Raw genomic sequence first — 18,150 nt, 5'->3', positions numbered from 1 at the left:
TTTTCTTAATGTATGTCCTCCACCATTAAAAAAATGCAAAAAAAACCCAACCTTTTTATTGCGGGAGTCTTTAAGGTGATGAGAAATCTATCTTTTCATCATACTTGAGCTTCATAATACTTAGTACTGATAAATCCTCCATTTAATATCAATGAATGGTCAGTCAGACATTTCAGATTGAGAAAAGGGAGTTTAAGAATGCGTTGCAGGAGGAGATGAACAGCCATGAAAAGTGGAAATGTTGATGGAAATGGAATTCATTTTTTCAAGGTTAATATTAGTTATAATGAGCTTGCAGACTCATAATGTTCTCAAAACGTTCATATCACAATCTGAAAATGTGAGCACTCTGAGATCAAGCAGGAAAACCCTCCAGCCATCCAAGTGAAGCCTGTTTGAAAAAGAAAGCGGAGCGATCCAGCTGTAGTTTGCCAAATAACCTCATGATTTGTTAAGACATGACCAATTCAATGGTTCAAATTTATATTAAAAAAAAATTCAAAAGCTTTTGTATCTACCAAAGTTTTTTGAAAACTATAAGTTTTGCTGTATTTGACCTTGAAAGTGATTTACAAAAGAATTTTATTTGCTTGGCTTTTTGTCTGAGTTTCATTAAAATCCCCAATGAAAACTTCCAATTCAATTCATAGAGACAATTATTCATGTAGCCTCAGTAGCTTTCTTTTCTAATATCTTTAAACTTAGTTCTAGTTTTTAAAATACACCAAACTGTCAGTCACAAAGTAGGTTTTTGAGATTGACTGAGGTAACAGAGATGTTGCTGCAGGCGTGAATCGATGTTTCTGAATCTCAATCATTCAGACTTCATAATATGTTGTTCTTTTGTCTCCTGATTTATTAAACTTCAGTGAAAAGAGGATTGACATGAAATATATTTTTTTTGCTTTTTGTCCTTTCCAACAAACCGACATCTTCAAACTTCTGTTTCACTTCCGCCTGCCGGCCCTGAATGTGTGTAATTAAGAGAAGCTGCTTCATCAGATAGAGATTCGTTTGCTGGCAGGCACTCAGGCAGACAGAGCTGCAGACAAAGAGAGCAGGCAGACAATGAAGCCGCTCGATGTTTTCATGGTTCTGATTGAAAGGAGGCCGTAGTCTTGGCATTAGCTTAACATAACAGTGGGCCGGCTCGTCTGCTCCGGGTTCCCTGTAATTCTACAGGTAGGTGCACGCCCACCATCTGACAGACGGTAACACAACACCTCCAAACACACAACCACGCTGCACATGCTCCTGCAGCAGCCCATCATTACGGTCTCACTCCACAGTCTCTTCACACTCCATCCTTCATTATCACTCAAACTGAGAACAATAGTTCAAGGTTGCGGCTTTTCACCACTTTCAGGCTGGTTCAAATCACTTTATTTCCCTCCTCCTCTGCCCTTATGATAGCAGGAAGTCATAAATGCAGATCCTTAGATGTCGCCCCACTGGGGCAGTGGAAGAGGTTAGAAGGTTATAGATGAAAGGCGGGTAATCATTTGAGGTTTGCAGGCAAAGTCCCGCTCAAACTCCCTGCATTTTTATGGAGACTCTGTCTGCTAGCGGTATAGTTCTAATAGTTCAAATATGAAGAGTAAACTGAACAAAAAAGAAACATTTATAACATAACTGAAGTGGTATCCTTTCTAGATGAAAACATTTCAGGAAAGTGAAAATCTGCCTGAGGTCCTGATCGCTCAGAAGCAGCTTTTGCAATCTTGATGCATGGCCCCAGCATGGACATTAGTGTAACATTTCCATTAGAAAATTGCTTGACAGAGCTGATATAATATGTTAGTGATCACGCAGACGCTGTGACATTGCATGGAGGATTGCTCATTGGAGAAGCGTCATTTGTGTTTTGTGAGACCTGTGATGGAGAGAACAGACAACTCCAGCAAAGACGAGGGCTGTTCAAGCTCCGTTTCTCTAATAATAAAATAAAAAAAGGTGAACAACATTATACTCCTTAATTATGAACTATTTCTATTGCTGCAAAAACTAATGTCGCCTTTTCTGTATTAATTATGGGGTGTCGGTGAGAAGAATGCACTTTTGGCTTCATCACTTAAATCTGGTATTCAGTGTTTATTAAACCTGCCCTCAGTGCATGATAAAAAAGCACCACATTATTTTTATACCAGCTGCAGTGTTAATTGTCATTACATCTCAAACGCTGGAGCAGCCAAGAGCACATCAAGAGTTAACTGAGGTTAATCAATAGTCTGACACAGAGTTTGTGTGCAAACCTTGAGGGATCTAGTTTGCAGACGTGTGCTGATTCTGTGGACACAGTCTGTACGGTTGATGGGTTCTGTTTAAGAATAAAAGGTGGCATTTGAACCATTTTTGACATTGTTGCTTCCCTGGATAACACATAAGAATTAATTAACTTTATAAGGGCTGCTTGTATTTTCAATTTGCTCGTCTGCAGATGTGTTCCTGTTGCCTTTAAAAGTGTCCTTCAGCAAACATGTTCGAGCATACCACTCTACGGCACTTCAGGGTACACTGACACACTAATTGTGCTGATTGGCTAATCATGTTTAGTGACAGAGACACTGGTTTCCTGGCAGCTTAGGTTCTTTCATCACTTCTCTTTGACTGCTCTGTTTTTAAGTTACTGAGTTTTCGTTCTTTCTCTCGGCAGTGGGGTGTATTTGTTGTTAGACAAAGAAGAACCAGACTTTAAATGTCTCCTCCATGTCAGGGCAAATCACTGCACTTATTGTATTGTGTTACCTCATCCCATGACATAATGATGTAATGACATTCAGCAGCTCCCTACTTCAAGCTGACAACGTGCAATTTGCAGCGCATTGTGTAATTCCTTTCCATACATCCTCCTCTGCATACTGATTTCGATGACGGTTTTTTTGAGGTCTTGTCATTCATTCATTCATTCATTCCGAGGTGTCTGCAAGCTGCATCGCTGCTTCAATGTGGTTTTTAGCGATAACAACATTCAGATTGCAACGTTCACTCTGCACAATGGCAGTACAGCTGTGGTACAGTGTGTTTTCTTGTAGTGACTTTGGCTTTGTGTTGCAGCGGGATTGAATGTCGTACTTTATCTCAGATGATTCATGAAGCTATTGGAAATGATGCACTAACAGAAAACAAGATACTCTGTTATCACTATCACAATATCGCAGGCTAACGCAGACTGTAATTGCGTTGAGTTTATCCCATTCTCCAATTTAAGCTACGTTTCCTGTCACAGGGATGAGGTTTTCTTTGGTTCTAAAGATCTATTCCCTGTTTATTAGCTGAGGCTAAAATCTAGCGAGGAGAGACTCTTAAGTGAATAAGCAGCAGAGAGAAAAACGAACACGCTCTGTGCTGTCCCATGGCCACCTTAACAGAGATTAGCATCATGCTAAGTCAGATCTGATGGGCCTGTTGCTGAGGAACAGAAGGCCAGTTAGCCAGTTATCAGTGAGGACACAGGCTCAGTCACTTAGCATAATGGAAGCTACATCAAATGAACTGAGAGCTCCAACAAAAAAGGAGCCATTAATAGAGTTAAAATGATTTTCTGTGACCAGCAAATTTAATCAGGGTGACTTTGCAGTCTTGCTGACTGAAACAACTACATCTGATGTGACTCAGTGGAGAGATTTTAAATTGCATTTTCTTCTGTACCAAATCTAGGATTTTTTTTGCCAAAATAAGCCTAAAAATCCTCCAGAGAATGTTAAAAACAACAATGATAATTGCATTAAAGCACAGAAAGAGGCTGAATCACACCTTGTGCGACTCCAAAGCACACCTTTTATGTAGAAACAGGAGGCTGTGAGATGTGAAAACTGCACCAGATGGATACAACAACAAAAGCATCACACCTCCATGAATGTCACCTGTTTTTATCTTATATCCTGTTTCTGCTTTTCCAGCTTAGCTTCAGGGAGAGGAAGAGAACAAACCAAAAACATCTGCAGCTGAGTGTTAAAGCAGATTAGATTAGGAGTTTAGCTTTGTCTTTGCGAACTAGCACTTTTTTTTTTACTTCCCATTTTATCTTTGGTTATATTGAAGTTCAAGGTTTAGCAAAACTGCCAGACTTAAACACCCTGAGCTTCCACAGAACAGTTTTAAAATGCATTGAGGTTTTTCTTCAAGTCTTGTCACATTGATGCAATTTTATTTTTGTTCCATTAAGGTCTAACAAGGACAAAAAAGCCTCCTTTTCTTCAAATCTCCTTCAGCTTTTTATACCATGAAATCAATTAAGAGATCAGCTATTGAATGTTGACTTAGACACTTCTTTGAATAAAGACAGACTCAAAATTATCGGTAAACATTGCATTTTATGTCCCAGCTGTCCTCCAGCTAGTCCCTTAAACTAAAAACCTTCACTGCCGTGAGCCTAAAAACTTTCTTGAGATTGTTACGGTCTCTCCTGTCCTAGTTAGTGAACCATATTTATTCCTTTTATGACATTTCATGCACAAAATAGCTTCAGTGCTCATGCATTTTTGATTAAATACGTTAGTGGAAACCCACTGAGGTAGGTTTGTCCATCATACTGTCTTGCTGTTGGCTTTCGTGGTTTTACCATAAACCTGAGGGCAGAGACAGGATTTTGGACAGATTTTCCTGAACATATTGTCATTTTTTTTTCCAGCCCCAGGCAGCTTAGATTGAAGCATTACTCTACTCACCACCCTTACAGGCTGGAGCTCCCAGGTCCATATCATGACTAAGCATAGCATGAAATTGTGCAGGACTGCCTGAAGGCGTCCTGCAGTTGGCTTTAAAGTGAGTTTCCACATATAAAATGTGTCGTTTGCTGTGTGACAGTCTCTCTGCTCCATGGGGTGCTGCCTCTGTCACGCCAGCGTCTGTTTCTGTGGAGTTAATGGCCCGTTTATCTTAGTGACATTTGACATTTTTTCCGATTTCTCTGTAGGGGCAAAGTTTTAACTTCCTACTCTTAAATGCTTTTGATTTATTTGGAAGGGAAAATGTTGGATGTGCAGCACACACAAGAGAGATGAACTTTACTGTAAATAACCAACTTGTATATCAAGTTTTAGAGAGTGAAGGGGCTATATGACAATCATAGAGACGGACAAAGTTGAGTCAGACTGGAGAGATAACTGGATCAAACGGGCAGACAGGGAAGGCCGGGTGCCATCAAACACATCCTTATCGGTGGTAATTTTCCCCGCTTTGCCAACAGCGCTCTGTATCAGCGGCGTCCAGATTGATTGGGCTGCTAATACCATCACAGGCAGTGACTGGCAGCCCTGGAAAAGGTTCTGGTATTTGAATGTATAAGCCTGTCCTTTTTATTTCTTTTGGGGTCAATCTCTTAAGCGTCCGCGTGTGCATCATTGGCGTATGTGTGTCACGAGGTGGGGGGGCTTGTTTTGATTCATAAATGCTTTTCGCAGACAAAGCAAACACAGAAAGCAGCATCACATTTACATTTTTTTTCTGACCTACCTTTCTAACAAAGGTGAAGAGAAACCAAAACGTAAATAGATTTAAGAGATGAGGATGGTGAAAACAGGAACAGATGTTTCAAAGCCCCCATTGGTGTATTATTTCATTAAAAACACACAGGTAAGCCAAAAAAAAGTTATTTTACAAATATGTTTTTGTCTTGAATCCTGTGTAATTTCACAGTTTAGTCTTTTCTTAGACTTGACATCAGTTCAACAGTCAGAAATTGAAAGACTCATGAGTCACAAGATGTCTATTAGATGACTAAAATACATCTATTGTAGATTTCTACTGAACATTTCAGTCAACTCTGTTTGTAGTCATCTAATATTGGGATGTTTTTCCATATCAATAAGAGTACTTTTAAAATATACAACTGTAGATTTAAAATAAGATCAATTTTACAATTACTTTTTTGTGATTTTGTTTTCAGACAACTAGTAATCAGACGATTCTACATTCTAGGAAGTAGAAAACATTTCTTTTGAAACCTACCTGGGGTTAAAAGGTCTCAGAAATTGGCATCAAAACAATAATCTAACAAATATGTAGGTTCAGGTGTGAATAGCATATTCATTCATAAGAATCAGAACGGTACATCTTCATTTATTAGTAATCATACAAATCCACACAAAAATCCCCCAAAATAACAGTGTGAGTAGCAACACAAACAGGGTGCAGGTCACTTTCACCAAAATATTCCCAGTTAGACACCATTAGATTATTCTTAAGCAGTGCAGATCTTGTTGTATGCCTCTTTACAAATCCTATCCTCTGTTGCAATATCGAAAAATTAAAAAGTTAGCCTCTAAAAGACAAAAAAAGACAATGTATGCAGCTTCTAAATTAGTCTTTATGTTATTTAATACTCCAATTAACTAACCCATCCATCTTCTTAACCCGCTACATCCCGTTAGGGGTCACAGGGATGCTGGAGCCTGTCCTGGCGGAGGTGGGGTGGGGTACTTTCTACATAGGTATTAACCGCATCCCTTCTCATAAAAAAGATCGCTTATTGTCATATGCAACAGTGGAATGGAATTCTTATAAACATATGTACAAAAAAGGTAAGTAATCAATAAATGTAAAAAAAAAAATACATCACAAAATGCAATATAGAAAACAAGCAGAAATGTAAAAAGTAAACAATAATCTGGTTTTTCAAAGTGTCTGATGTGCTCTGGTGACTTGTTTGCAACACTCAAAGCAAAATAGCTGAGGGAGAGTCGTCTGTTAGACATCTAAACGGCGATGTGCAATAGGCCTCAATAAATCAATAATGCATATCTATAGCTTTAAACTTCAAAATAGTCACAATTTAGAGATCTAATAGATCTGTCCGTGCCCAGCGGGCATGCAAAAGCACCATATTTACAAAACAGCAAAAAACACTGACTTTTTTTGTCTCCATAACAGTTTTCAAGTTGGATTTGCATGAGTCATTGGCATCACCAGCATTCTGTCTATGATGCTGATTTATGTCCTTAAGTGTGTCTGAATATCTGAAACACTAAGGAGAGAAAACCCAAATGTAATTCTTGGTCTCAGAGAATGTTGGTAGCCCACGCTGAGCTGCACCAGTGAATGCACATTAAAAAAAAAGACAGGACGTTGGGGGAGAAGGGTGTGAAAGGACCGAGAACATACACAGATGGCAGAAAAGTTGAAAAGAGAAAAAAAGGCAGAATGCTGGTTTCTGCATTGAGTCCTGTTAACCACTAAAGGCTATATAATTTCATGAGATTTCATGTTATCAGCATAGGAGCAGAAACCATTTAGTTTTGACCAACATAGTGATTCTAAATGTATACACGCAGAGTGGTGATTTGGAAGAAAATGTCTCCTGAAAAAAATCTTTTTATTATTGCTTTTCTAGGTTATTTTAAGTATGATTTCCCCCTCTTGTGGTTTTATGATTTACACCTCGTTTAGGTTCCTAGCTCTTAGATCTAGAAGTAATTTTGTGAACAAATGTCTGCCTCAGCTCCACTCTTGACCTACTTTTAAACAGCATGTAGTGTGCTGAGTTATCGGCCCTCATCCTTTGAGTTCTCACTGCTGGTGAGGTTATTACTTTACCTTGGATCCTTCTTAGGCAGCAAAAAAGACGTTTTTCTCCTTTGGATTTCAGAGTATATTTTGCTCATTTTGATAGTTGTGTGAATTTTCTGTACAGAGTCTAGTCAGTCCGTCCTGGAAAAGGATATATAAAGCATTACACTGGATAATTCCCTTTAATGACTAAGAATCACAGAGGCATGTCCAGGCTTAATGGTTTTTAGATCACAGAAGCAGTATTATAAAGATAGCTTATCATCAGTCTTTGAATGTCTTTGTCAGGTTGCTGTTGGCGCTTTGCCTTCATTCCCTTGATGTTCTTGTGTCTTTCTTCTCCCCTTTTTTTTTCTTCTTCTTCTTTTTCCCTTCATTGTTGTTGGCCTGCCTCCAGAATCAATCCGTCAACTCTCGCACTTCGGCTTCTGTTTCAGTAACTGGCCTGCATCGACGGGGTGCCTCATTCATGTCCACTTCCTTGTCTTTTAATAATCAAACCATGATGGATGGCCTGCACCCAGATATTCATTTGAAAGCAACATCTGAGTGCTGAAAATCAGGAGTAGAAAAGGAAACACACATGCACGCTTCTTGTGAGCTGGAGGCCGGTTCTTTTTCTCTGCCGGTTCTTCTGTTCCTTCTCCTTACTGTGGCTTCACGTGTTCAGGCTGACAGCTCCTCCTGCCTTTTCTCTTGATTTATCAGGCCAGAACTGACAAGTGTAAACACCTGCCAAGCTAACCTCCCCATTTGGGAGCTGGAGGTGGTTGGATGTGGCCCATATCTCCTTTTGATGGATTTGGTACATTATTCTCACCTTGACTTTACCTCTCCAGGCTTATCTGCGTGGTCTAATTCTCTTTTTACAAACTGGTCCTTTTCCTTCAACAAGTGTCAAAGTGAGGGTGGACACAGACTCTGCAGCTGCAGGGGTTCTGGAGCAGGGACAGATGCTGTTTTGGTGTTTATATCTATGCATAAAGTGTGTTTGTGGCTCCTTGAATTACCACTCTGTTATTCAGTCACTTCTGTTATGTAAAGCATCTGCGGAAAATATAAACTATTCATCTCTTTTATACAGCCAGTTTAAAGAATCACTTTCAGAACTTGAGAACTCACATCTGTTTGGAACAATTTCTGTATTTTTCTGCCTCTGTGTAATTCTTCACAGAGGTTCACAACCTTCAAAGTTAAATAAATCAAATGTTTTAATAGCATTCTCCAAAAAAAGTTGTTCTTTTCTGTTTTACAGAGCAAAAAAAATAAACCACCAAGAAAGAAATGAATCCAATTACTTTGCCTTTTATCAAATTCTGCTTCCACAACTTCTTTGCAAACCACTAATCAAGGCCAGTAAGCTGCTATCTCTGCCACTTCTTGTCTTCTATGAAACCTTTGCACAAATCTTCCCAAACTGGAAATTATAATGCCAAAATAATGCTGTCACATTTAGAGCTTTAAGACAGGGCTCGTTAAACCAGGGGTGTCAAACTCCATCGCACAGGGGCCCAAAATTCAAAACACACCTTATAGGATAAACATTTATTGAACACACTAAAACCAAATTTTTTAAATTTTAAAAACGTAATTTTTTAGCATTAGTATCAACAAAAACAGGCAGGAATATTATTCCAGAATAAATTTGAAACTTTAAATAACTTTCAATATTTTACTCTCCATAAAAATATATTTTGTTAAAATTATACAAGTTAGATGTAAGTGTAAGATAATATTGTTATATTAATGTTTTCATTTCCCTGTAATTGTGGTTTATCACCTTAGATGGTGCTCCACAAATAAAGAGACTTGTGTTCAGATGCAGAAAGTAATTTAGTGGATTTATTGTTTTTCTGACACACGTCTGTGTCATTCCAACACAAAAAGAGCTTTTCTAAGTGTGTTCTTCCCTGAAAGAAATCAACTAATTGGTGCAACTGACATTAAAATAGGAACAAAAAACACAGTTTTAAATAAAAAAGCATGTTTTTGTCCAGATTCTATGTTGTTTCTTTCTCACATGATGTCGCTTCCCAAATCACTTCAAGCATCTGCTCCTGGTCCAGCCCATTTGTCAAGTTTTAAAACCCTTTGTGGTCAAAAATTCTGCCCACAAATGCTTTAAGACATTTAAGGCATTTACAAACGGTGTTGCTCTAAAACCGAAAATAAAAGGCTTCCTTATGACTTCACCAGGATCCAGATCTCACCCAACTCCACCATCCCCTCATGGCTGTGAAGTCACCATTTCACATTAAAGCAAAGTCTAGACTTAACACACAAAGCGATCTTATTCGAAGCCTGTCATGAGTTCATCTCCATTACAAAAAACCAGATTATAATATATTCATTCTTGATTTATTCATATTTTTGTACTTGTTTCATTCTGATCTGAGTGTCTGCTGTGCTCTGGCCTCAGTTTCATTAAGGCAGGAGGCAGAAACTCCACAGCAGGATCACACATGTGCACACACAGAAACAGAATCTTCTAACTGGCATGTTTTTGACTGTGGGAGGAAGTCAGAGTAGACTTTGTCACCAAACGGTTTCAACACCTGATTATCAGAAAAGAGAAAAAAAGAGAAAATAACTAAATTGTTTATGTATAACCCGTTTGGAAACAGATTTAAAGGCATATATCTATCATCATCTGAAACCTGCTATACAAACAGATAAATACTTAATCAAAGGCTCAAAAACAGGCTTATCTTTTAGTTTGATGAGCTATAGGAGTTGACAAGCCATAAATTCAATGTTTTTCTGAAGCCACTGAATGTTGTTTGCACTTAACCCTTTAACACCTGAGGCGTCGTCTGTGACGTTTAAACATAAAATCTTTAACATACTTCAACTTTTCCACCATTGAGACGATCAACGTTATTCCAGTAGATTCTGAAGGAGAAAAGCGGCTCGATGAGCCGCTTTTCTCCTTCAGAATCTACTGGAATGACGTTGATCGTGTTAACGGTTGAAGAGTTACAGCAAATCAAAGAACATAAACACTGGGGGTCAAAGGGTTAACCTCATCAGATACTGAGTTCTACGCACTGGCGCTCAAGGCTTAAAAATCAACTGGAGCTTTCTCAAAATATGTTTTCCTATTTTTTGCTTTTACTTAAACTGTCGGAGAACATTTCCTCACCTGAAGCCCGCTGGGTTGACCCAGAGGTCGTAATAAATGTGTGGTATCATAAGTACGTTGAAGCTCCGAGCACTCTTAACTAAGGTGTTGATGCAAGAGCAGCAATAACATCATTAGGCTAACTAATGTGTTTATTGTTAGAGCTAATGTAACTTGGCACTGCTGACCCCCGGGGTGCTCTATGTGTAGCTCTGTGTGTTTGTAAGAAATGCTTGTAGCCTCAAATCACACATGTTTTGGGGAATTTTGCTGGGAGCAGTTTGGAGGTGATTGAGTGTGTATATGTGTTTGCATGCGGATAGATCCTAGAGGGTGGGTGTAGTGTTAATGACCTAAGGTAAGCCGCTCTGCTACCCTTATTAGGTCTTCTTTTACCTTCTTTTATGCTCTGCACATGTATGCGGATTTCTACTCTTTCACTTGGATTGCGTGGGAGGTGTTATGAAATAGCACCTAATGTTCTCAAAATAGCATTATCTGTCAAAAGGCTGTGCAGCAGGTACAGGATCTACTTTTTATGTCCTTTTTTGGAAGATTTCCTCACATATTCAAGTGTTCATTGGTCCTCTGTGGTCGCAAGTCATTTTGTCCTGAACTATATTTCAGTTCCGAGCTAGTGTGTTTAAACAGCATTGTACAGAAGTAGCATTTTAGATGGGAGTTTAACATACTCATTCATGCTCTCTCACACACACACAGAAACAATTTGCTCCTCCATCCAAAGGCTGTAATTCTGTTAGGACCGACTGTGTCTTTCTCCCTGCTCTTACTCATGCGTGGCAGCTGGTAATGAAAGGGCCACAGCAAGGCTCATGGGTTTCACTTAAGTCTTTTTGTGCTGAATGTATTTTGCGTATCACAGGTGGCAGAATGAGATGGCTTTTAGTACCCATTTAAAAGCCTGCAGATGTAAATGAAAGATCTGCTTCACCTCCAGCCTCCACTGGTTAGAAACACCTGACATGCAATTTAAATCCTGGAAATAAACACCTAAAAAAAAGACAAGACAACCTGTCAATATAAACTCTGAATTTGGTGTAGTTACGAACAATAAGATGGCGTCTAAGAAGTGTAGGTAGAGATGTTCCAAAATGCTACCGTGAACCAAGTTTTTCAGCAAATTTGTCAGGTTTCCACCAAGGTTTTAATTTTTTTTTTTCTAAAAGTTGATATTGGTTAGTGGCCACCTGGGCACATTTCAAGGTCACGCTGTGGCAGAAATAAGGCGACCACAGGGTGGATCATGGCCGGCTGCAGCTCTGATTGGACGATGTGTGAATGTCTCTGGACGGCTGCCGTCCAGATCAGTGCCACCGGCCGCCAGCCGCCTCTTAACCTGTGGGTATATAAAAAGCTGGTCATCCTGCACCCTTGACTGCTGCCATCTATGTTCGGGATTTCCCAAAAAAATGGGACAGTGGGAGGAAATCTTGAAGATTCTGCCGATGTCTCGCCATTTGTGACTGTAGCATTAAGCCTCATTTCCAGTGAGCGGTCCGGTACTGTCGGGTATTTTGGGTGTTTCTATTGTCAAATTTACCCATTAAACGGTACTGAATCGTACCTCTTGGGGGCCCCATCAGTTGAAAAGTGGAACAAAACGGTTGGGGTGGAGCCGCTGTAGACACACATTGGTTGGCAGAAAGTGGTTATGACAATAGAAAACACCAATAAAGCACTCATTTAAGCTAGCATTTCCAATGTTAGTGAGCATTTTGCTGCAATATTCATTTCTTCTTTCAAACATTTAATTCCTGTTATACACAATATACCAAAAAGTAAAGCAATAAAAAGACGAGCTGCTGGATGACATCCATTGTTGTCACTTTTCTACTTGTTGCACTACAAAGACGCAATGTCACACTATCGGTCTACACTATGAAAACGAAGCGCTGAGTGGAAGCAAGGCTTAACTGAGTGTAAACGCTCATCAGAATTAACTGGACTGCACCGTACCACTACACGCCGTACCGGACCGAATCGCTCAGTGGAAACGAGGCTTTAGCCAGACTTGTTCTATTGGTCGGAGCGTCCTCCAACCATCTATCACCATTTCATCTCGCTTCTGGGCAAACCTCTCTCAATCTGCTGCCTTCAATCCATCAGTCAATTACTGCAGGATTTCTGGGTCAAGGTTCAGATCAGAAACAAAATGTAACCCTCCATAGCACAGAGGCTTACACTACCATATGGGAACATTCAATAACCGTTTAACATTCAGACAAGCTTAAACATTCAGCTGAGCTCAGTGAACCGTTGAAGTGCGATGGAGGGTAATATGGATAAGGAAAACCTATTTATTTTGTGTGTTTTCCTACACAGAACATACAGTAGAATCTGGTACAAAGAAGAAAAAAAAAATAGAATAAGAGGCCAAGGAGTGAGAAAGAAGGGAGAGGATGCGAGAAGCTTTTGAGATCAAGGTCGTATCCAGGCTTTGGTATTGGTATTCTCCTCAGTGGTAAAATGAATCTACTAGTGAATAGTGTTTTCATTCCACTCCTGAATGAGATTCACAGGAGCATGGAGAGAAAAAGAACGAGGGGGGAAGAGAGAAACATGACAGAGAAAAGAGAAAAGTAACCTCCCCTCCTCCCGACTCCTTCTTGTTCGTTCTCTCCTCGGATATACAATGGAGGGAAAATACGGCGTGGGATAAACAACTTTTATCAGAGTGGAGCAAATAAAATCCACTATTCAATTCCTCAACCCTTAAACATCCCCTGCTCTATACCTACCGAGCTACATTTCATCCTTCCAGCTTCAGCGGAGAAAAAAAATGAAGGTTCTTGATGCAAATGAAATGCTTTGTTCTTGATTAGATTACAGATGCAATAATTGTCGAGGATGATTTATGGTGGCTACAAACTGCAGTGGGAAAAGTTCATTTGGTTTGTGCTATGAAAACAGTATGTCAATGTAATGCTCAAAAATCCACTACAACATGGAAGGTGCCATTAGAAAATTAGATGTCTGAGTAATATTATAATTAAATAGACAGTTTAAAATATTGTTGACAAGTAAAGCTTTATGTTTGGAATTTAAAAGTATGAGGTACGTACACTTTGGTTTGGATTTTTAGTGACGTTATCCCTCTTAAAAAGATGAGAGAGGTCTGAAATTTTCCTCATATACCTCAACTATGAGAGACAAAATAAGAAAAAAAATCCAGAAATCACATTTTCTGATTTTAAAGAATTTATTTGTACACTATGGTGGAAAATAAGTATTTGGTCAATAACAATACTTGTTTATACGTCTTTACAGTTTAAGACTTGAAGTTTAAGTCTTCACAATGCTTTCGCAAACTGTTGCAGGTATTTTGGTCCATTCCTACATACAGATCTCCTCTAAAGCAGTGATGTTTTGGGGCTGTTGCTGGGCAACACAGACTTTCAACTCCCTCCAAAGAGTTTTATGGGGTTGAGATCTGGAGGTTGGCTAGACCATTCCAGGACCTGAAAATGCTTCTTACGAAGCCACCCAGCCCCCAAAACAGCCCCAAAGCATGATGTTTCCACCCCCATGCTTTACAGTAGGTATGGCGTTTTTTGAATGCCACTCAGCATTATGTCTCCTTGGGTCAATTTTATAATGATAGTGCTCAAAATACTGGACAGGTCCGTACTATACGGAAACTAGGTATAAGTGTCTACTTTTCAGTTTTCATTCTAGGTCATCTGCTTTCTCCAGGGGTTTTTTTTTTTTTTGTCATGTTTAGGTTTATTTATTGAATGTTTAAGCCTGGTCTCCTGCATGTTGGGCCCTACATCTCCAATTCCTGACAAAAAGTTCTTCTAAGATTATATCTTATGAGACCCTTGTCTTAACTTCAAATTTTCCGATCATACTTTGCAAGTTTGTTTTTTTAAGCTATATCTTTCCATTGTAGACTAATATCACCTGTACATTGTTGGAAAAAAAACTTAATTTAAATGCAGTAAATATGTTTTTGTGACAACAGTGGTATTTAGTTTCCAGCTAATACATTTATATTGATTTTTCTCTGCTTGTCAACTGAATTTGATACATTTTGTAATTTTTTTGCTTTGGCCTCTTTAAGAAAACTAAACAATATTTTTGCTTTATTTTCAATCCTTTCTCCATTTTTTAAATTTCACAGCTCTATTCGTATACACGAAAGTGTCAAATATTTCTAACCAGGCACAAATGACAAATGATCAATTTTAGAATGATTAGCACTTCCGTGTTTTGAAAAAGATGCTATCCATTTGTCGCTATCAATTCTGAGTCCCTGATTGGTCAAAGTTTACCTAGTTTAACTTTTATCTTATGTTTAGCAGCAATGCGTTTTGGCCTAAAAACAGACTTAAAAACCTGCGTAGGGACATATGAACGTGAGAGGTTTGAATGTGGAAGCCTGAAGCACACATTTACAAAGACTTTTCTTTGGAAGTGTTTGTGGTTCCGAACTTGGTGTGAACATAGCATTAAACTGAAAATGAATGACCTTTTAATATCAAAATATCCTCCTGATATTTTGCCATTTTGTCATGTTTACTGAGGAAAAATGTGAGTCAGTGCAAAGACAAACAATAATATGGAAGATAAGGAACGACAGTAAAAGACCTTTAGGTGTCTCCTCAATCACTGTTGTTGTTTTCCCTCCAATATTTCGATCTCGACTTGTGTTCTGCTTTTGCCAGTGTTTGTCAGTCATTTGAACGGGTTTGACAACAAGATTACTGTTCTTTTAAGAGAATTCCCCAGACAGCAGTAAGGAACCTACTGTGCTATCCTTCCCCATCTCCGATCAGCACTGATACTCAACAGCCAGTTAATCTCAGAAAAGCCCTCCTACTTCTCTAAGACCTTGTCACACACTGACATGGAGGGCCAGAGAGAAGCACGCAGATCTTCTCAGCCTGACATCGATCTATGACGCATATTACAACCCTAATCCAATTAATTCTGCACTGGGTCCACTGTGGCTTACTTGAGTCATCGAAAATGCATGTAAATATATCTCTGACAAAGTGAAACCAGCTGTGCAAAATACAGAAACAATTAGTTCGGATGGACCTGGACTGGTATTTATATTATACTCATCAAAAATGCAGGAAAAGTAAATAATTTGTTTTGTGAAAAACTACTTTTTTTTCTAATTTTCTGTCTTTTTGTCTACAGGTTGAGCAAAATTTGTAGCAGAGGACCAGCAGCAGCAGCGGCAGCAGTGTTGGTGCGACCATGAGGTCGGAGGCCTTGTTAGTCTACTTCACGCTACTGCAAATAGCCGGGGCGGGTTTCCCCGAGGACAGCGAGCCTATAAGCATCTCACACGGCAACTGTACGTATATAATTTCTGAATGTCTCCCCCTGTGAATTCTCCTTCTCCCTGAGGACTGAGTCTCTTCCTTTTCTCATTTGTCATCTACGATAAAAGTTCTCTTCGCAGTATCCCTTTCACTATATTATCCTCTCCACATCCCCTTTATTGGAACCTTCACTTTTCCCAAACTGAACCCGTTCTGAAGGAAAGGAGTGCAAATTGGTGTCCAAGGATAGGTCCTCCACACAGCCTAAGACTTAAGGCAGCATTTGAAAGCTGAGCCCACCCCACATCAAAGGGATAATCCCTTATTTTTCTGTCAAGTTCCTAATGCTGTTGGTGATGGAGTGAAAGCTTTGAAAATCTCCAAGGATATGGTCATTGTGTTCTTCGTTTTACCTGTTTCTACCTTTGCTGGGCTCTGGTCTCTGTGGGTGTACTGCTGAACGTTCTTGGCCTGCAGTGCAGAGGAACAAGCCAGCCTCAAGTAAACCTGTGCTCCTCTACAGGGCTGTTTATTCAAACCGAGCGCTTTCATCTAAAGCCTCTGACAAAGAGACAATTGCATGGTGCTGTGCAGCATATTTATAGCCAACAATTTATGGTTGCAGAGGAAGCTCAACCCACAATTGTGGGAATGTCTCCTCATCTCACCAGGAAACACAGGTCGAAATTAAGCTTAAACCAGAGAGACACCAATGAAATTTACTGCTGTCTGACGTCAGGATTTTTCTTTCTATAGATACAAAACAGTATCCAGCATTTGTGGGCCATAAACCTGGAAGAAACAACACGCAGAGGCACAAACTGGACATCCAGCTCATCCTGATCATGAACAGGACGTTATATGTTGCTGCCAGGTGAGTGCAGATGTTCAGTCTGACATTTTTTCACTCCTCTACATAAACGAAGGTGGGCAAAGTCTCCAAAATCTGTACATGAAGACCTTCACTTTAAATGAATGTTACTCAAATAGAAGTGAAAAGTTAGCATCTCAACAGTTACTTGAGCAAAAGTTAAAAGCAAATGGTTAAAAAAGTACTCAAGCACTGGCTAAAATGTGCTTTTTAAACAAAAGTGTAAATTCTTGGAAATATAAGCCATAAATATTTTGAACAAGTATCCTCCCCTTCTTTACTGTCGATTTGGTCAAAACAAAGCTTTGACTGATGTTTAAAACAAATTTGTAATGCTCAATATTTAAATCTGCAGTGTAAAAAGTGAAACATTGGATCAATTAACAAAAGTTCTGTGATTTGCCACATATAAAAATGATATATTTTTTTTAACAAATTAATATTTTAAGTTGAATAAAATCACATTTATTTTAATGAATAATAGCATTCAATGCTACAAACTTCTGTTAATTGATACAATGTTTTACTTTTTTCAGTTTACTGCATTGATTAATCAAAAGTCAGTAACAATATTCAAACTTTTTTTGTCTTTTATAAAGGATTTTGCTTCTGATCTTCTCTTTTTGTTATTTATGATGAATTTTAAGTGCCGTGTTGGTGATAACTTAGCAAACAGCACTTTAATTTAGCCACATTGTGGTTTTATAGTCTAAGCTATTATCAACTTTAGGAAATCTTCAGTGTCCAGTCCTGACAGGTCCCCTTTTGTTGTATTATGTATCCCTACAAAAAATAAACTCATTTAATTGAAAAAAAAGTAGCTAAATGAATACAGTCAGCTGTAGCTGTGTAGTAGTACAGGTTTTATTTCTTCAATCTACTTTAGTACAAGTAAATAATGCTGTAAAACTACTTTAAGGAGTTAAATATTTGCAAAAACATACTTGAGTGAATGTATGAGTAAATGTACTTTTTTTACCCACCTCCATACATAATTATCTTTAAAAACGACAACGGTTGATTTAGTTATATTCTTCAGCACTAGCTCAGATCTTTCAGCTACTTTTTGTCTCATTTTTAAAAAGTAACAGCTGAAAGCTGTGAATCGCACAGCCGTCCAGCTCGGAGTCTGAACTTCAGAGACCTGGTGTGCTCTCCTTTTTCTCCTTTGGTAAAACTAGGGACTAATGAGGGAAATTCCAAGACTTTGTGGTGTGAACTGTTCCTTTCACTACCTTCCAGTTGTTTTCTGTTGCTGCTTGCTGTCTGCCAGATCTCCTTTTACCTAAAGACTTGAATCTTTTTCGTCAGCATCTTGTGCTTCAGTCACAACTGCCTTTACGGGTGGATATGAG

The 18,150-nt window shown here is 38.9% G+C and overlaps 1 protein-coding gene across 5 annotated transcripts in view; it reads left to right on the top strand.

Moving 5' to 3' along the window:
* sema6a (sema domain, transmembrane domain (TM), and cytoplasmic domain, (semaphorin) 6A) overlaps window positions 1–18,150 on the top strand; it is a 122,731-nt gene that overhangs the window by 33,096 nt on the left and 71,485 nt on the right. For all 5 annotated transcript variants that reach the window (XM_036213442.1, XM_024275272.2, XM_024275273.2 and 2 more), the window contains 2 exons: window positions 15,797–15,956; window positions 16,681–16,798. In XM_036213442.1, the coding sequence (XP_036069335.1) occupies window positions 15,857–15,956; window positions 16,681–16,798 (218 nt within the window). In that variant the 5' untranslated portion in view covers window positions 15,797–15,856. The remainder of the gene's footprint in view (window positions 1–15,796; window positions 15,957–16,680; window positions 16,799–18,150) is intronic.

This window comes from Oryzias melastigma, linkage group LG9 (assembly GCF_002922805.2).
Source record: "Oryzias melastigma strain HK-1 linkage group LG9, ASM292280v2, whole genome shotgun sequence".
Lineage (NCBI taxonomy): Eukaryota > Metazoa > Chordata > Actinopteri > Beloniformes > Adrianichthyidae > Oryzias > Oryzias melastigma.
The sequence above is the reverse complement of the archived record's forward strand: the minus strand, read 5'-3'. Positions and strand labels throughout refer to the sequence as shown.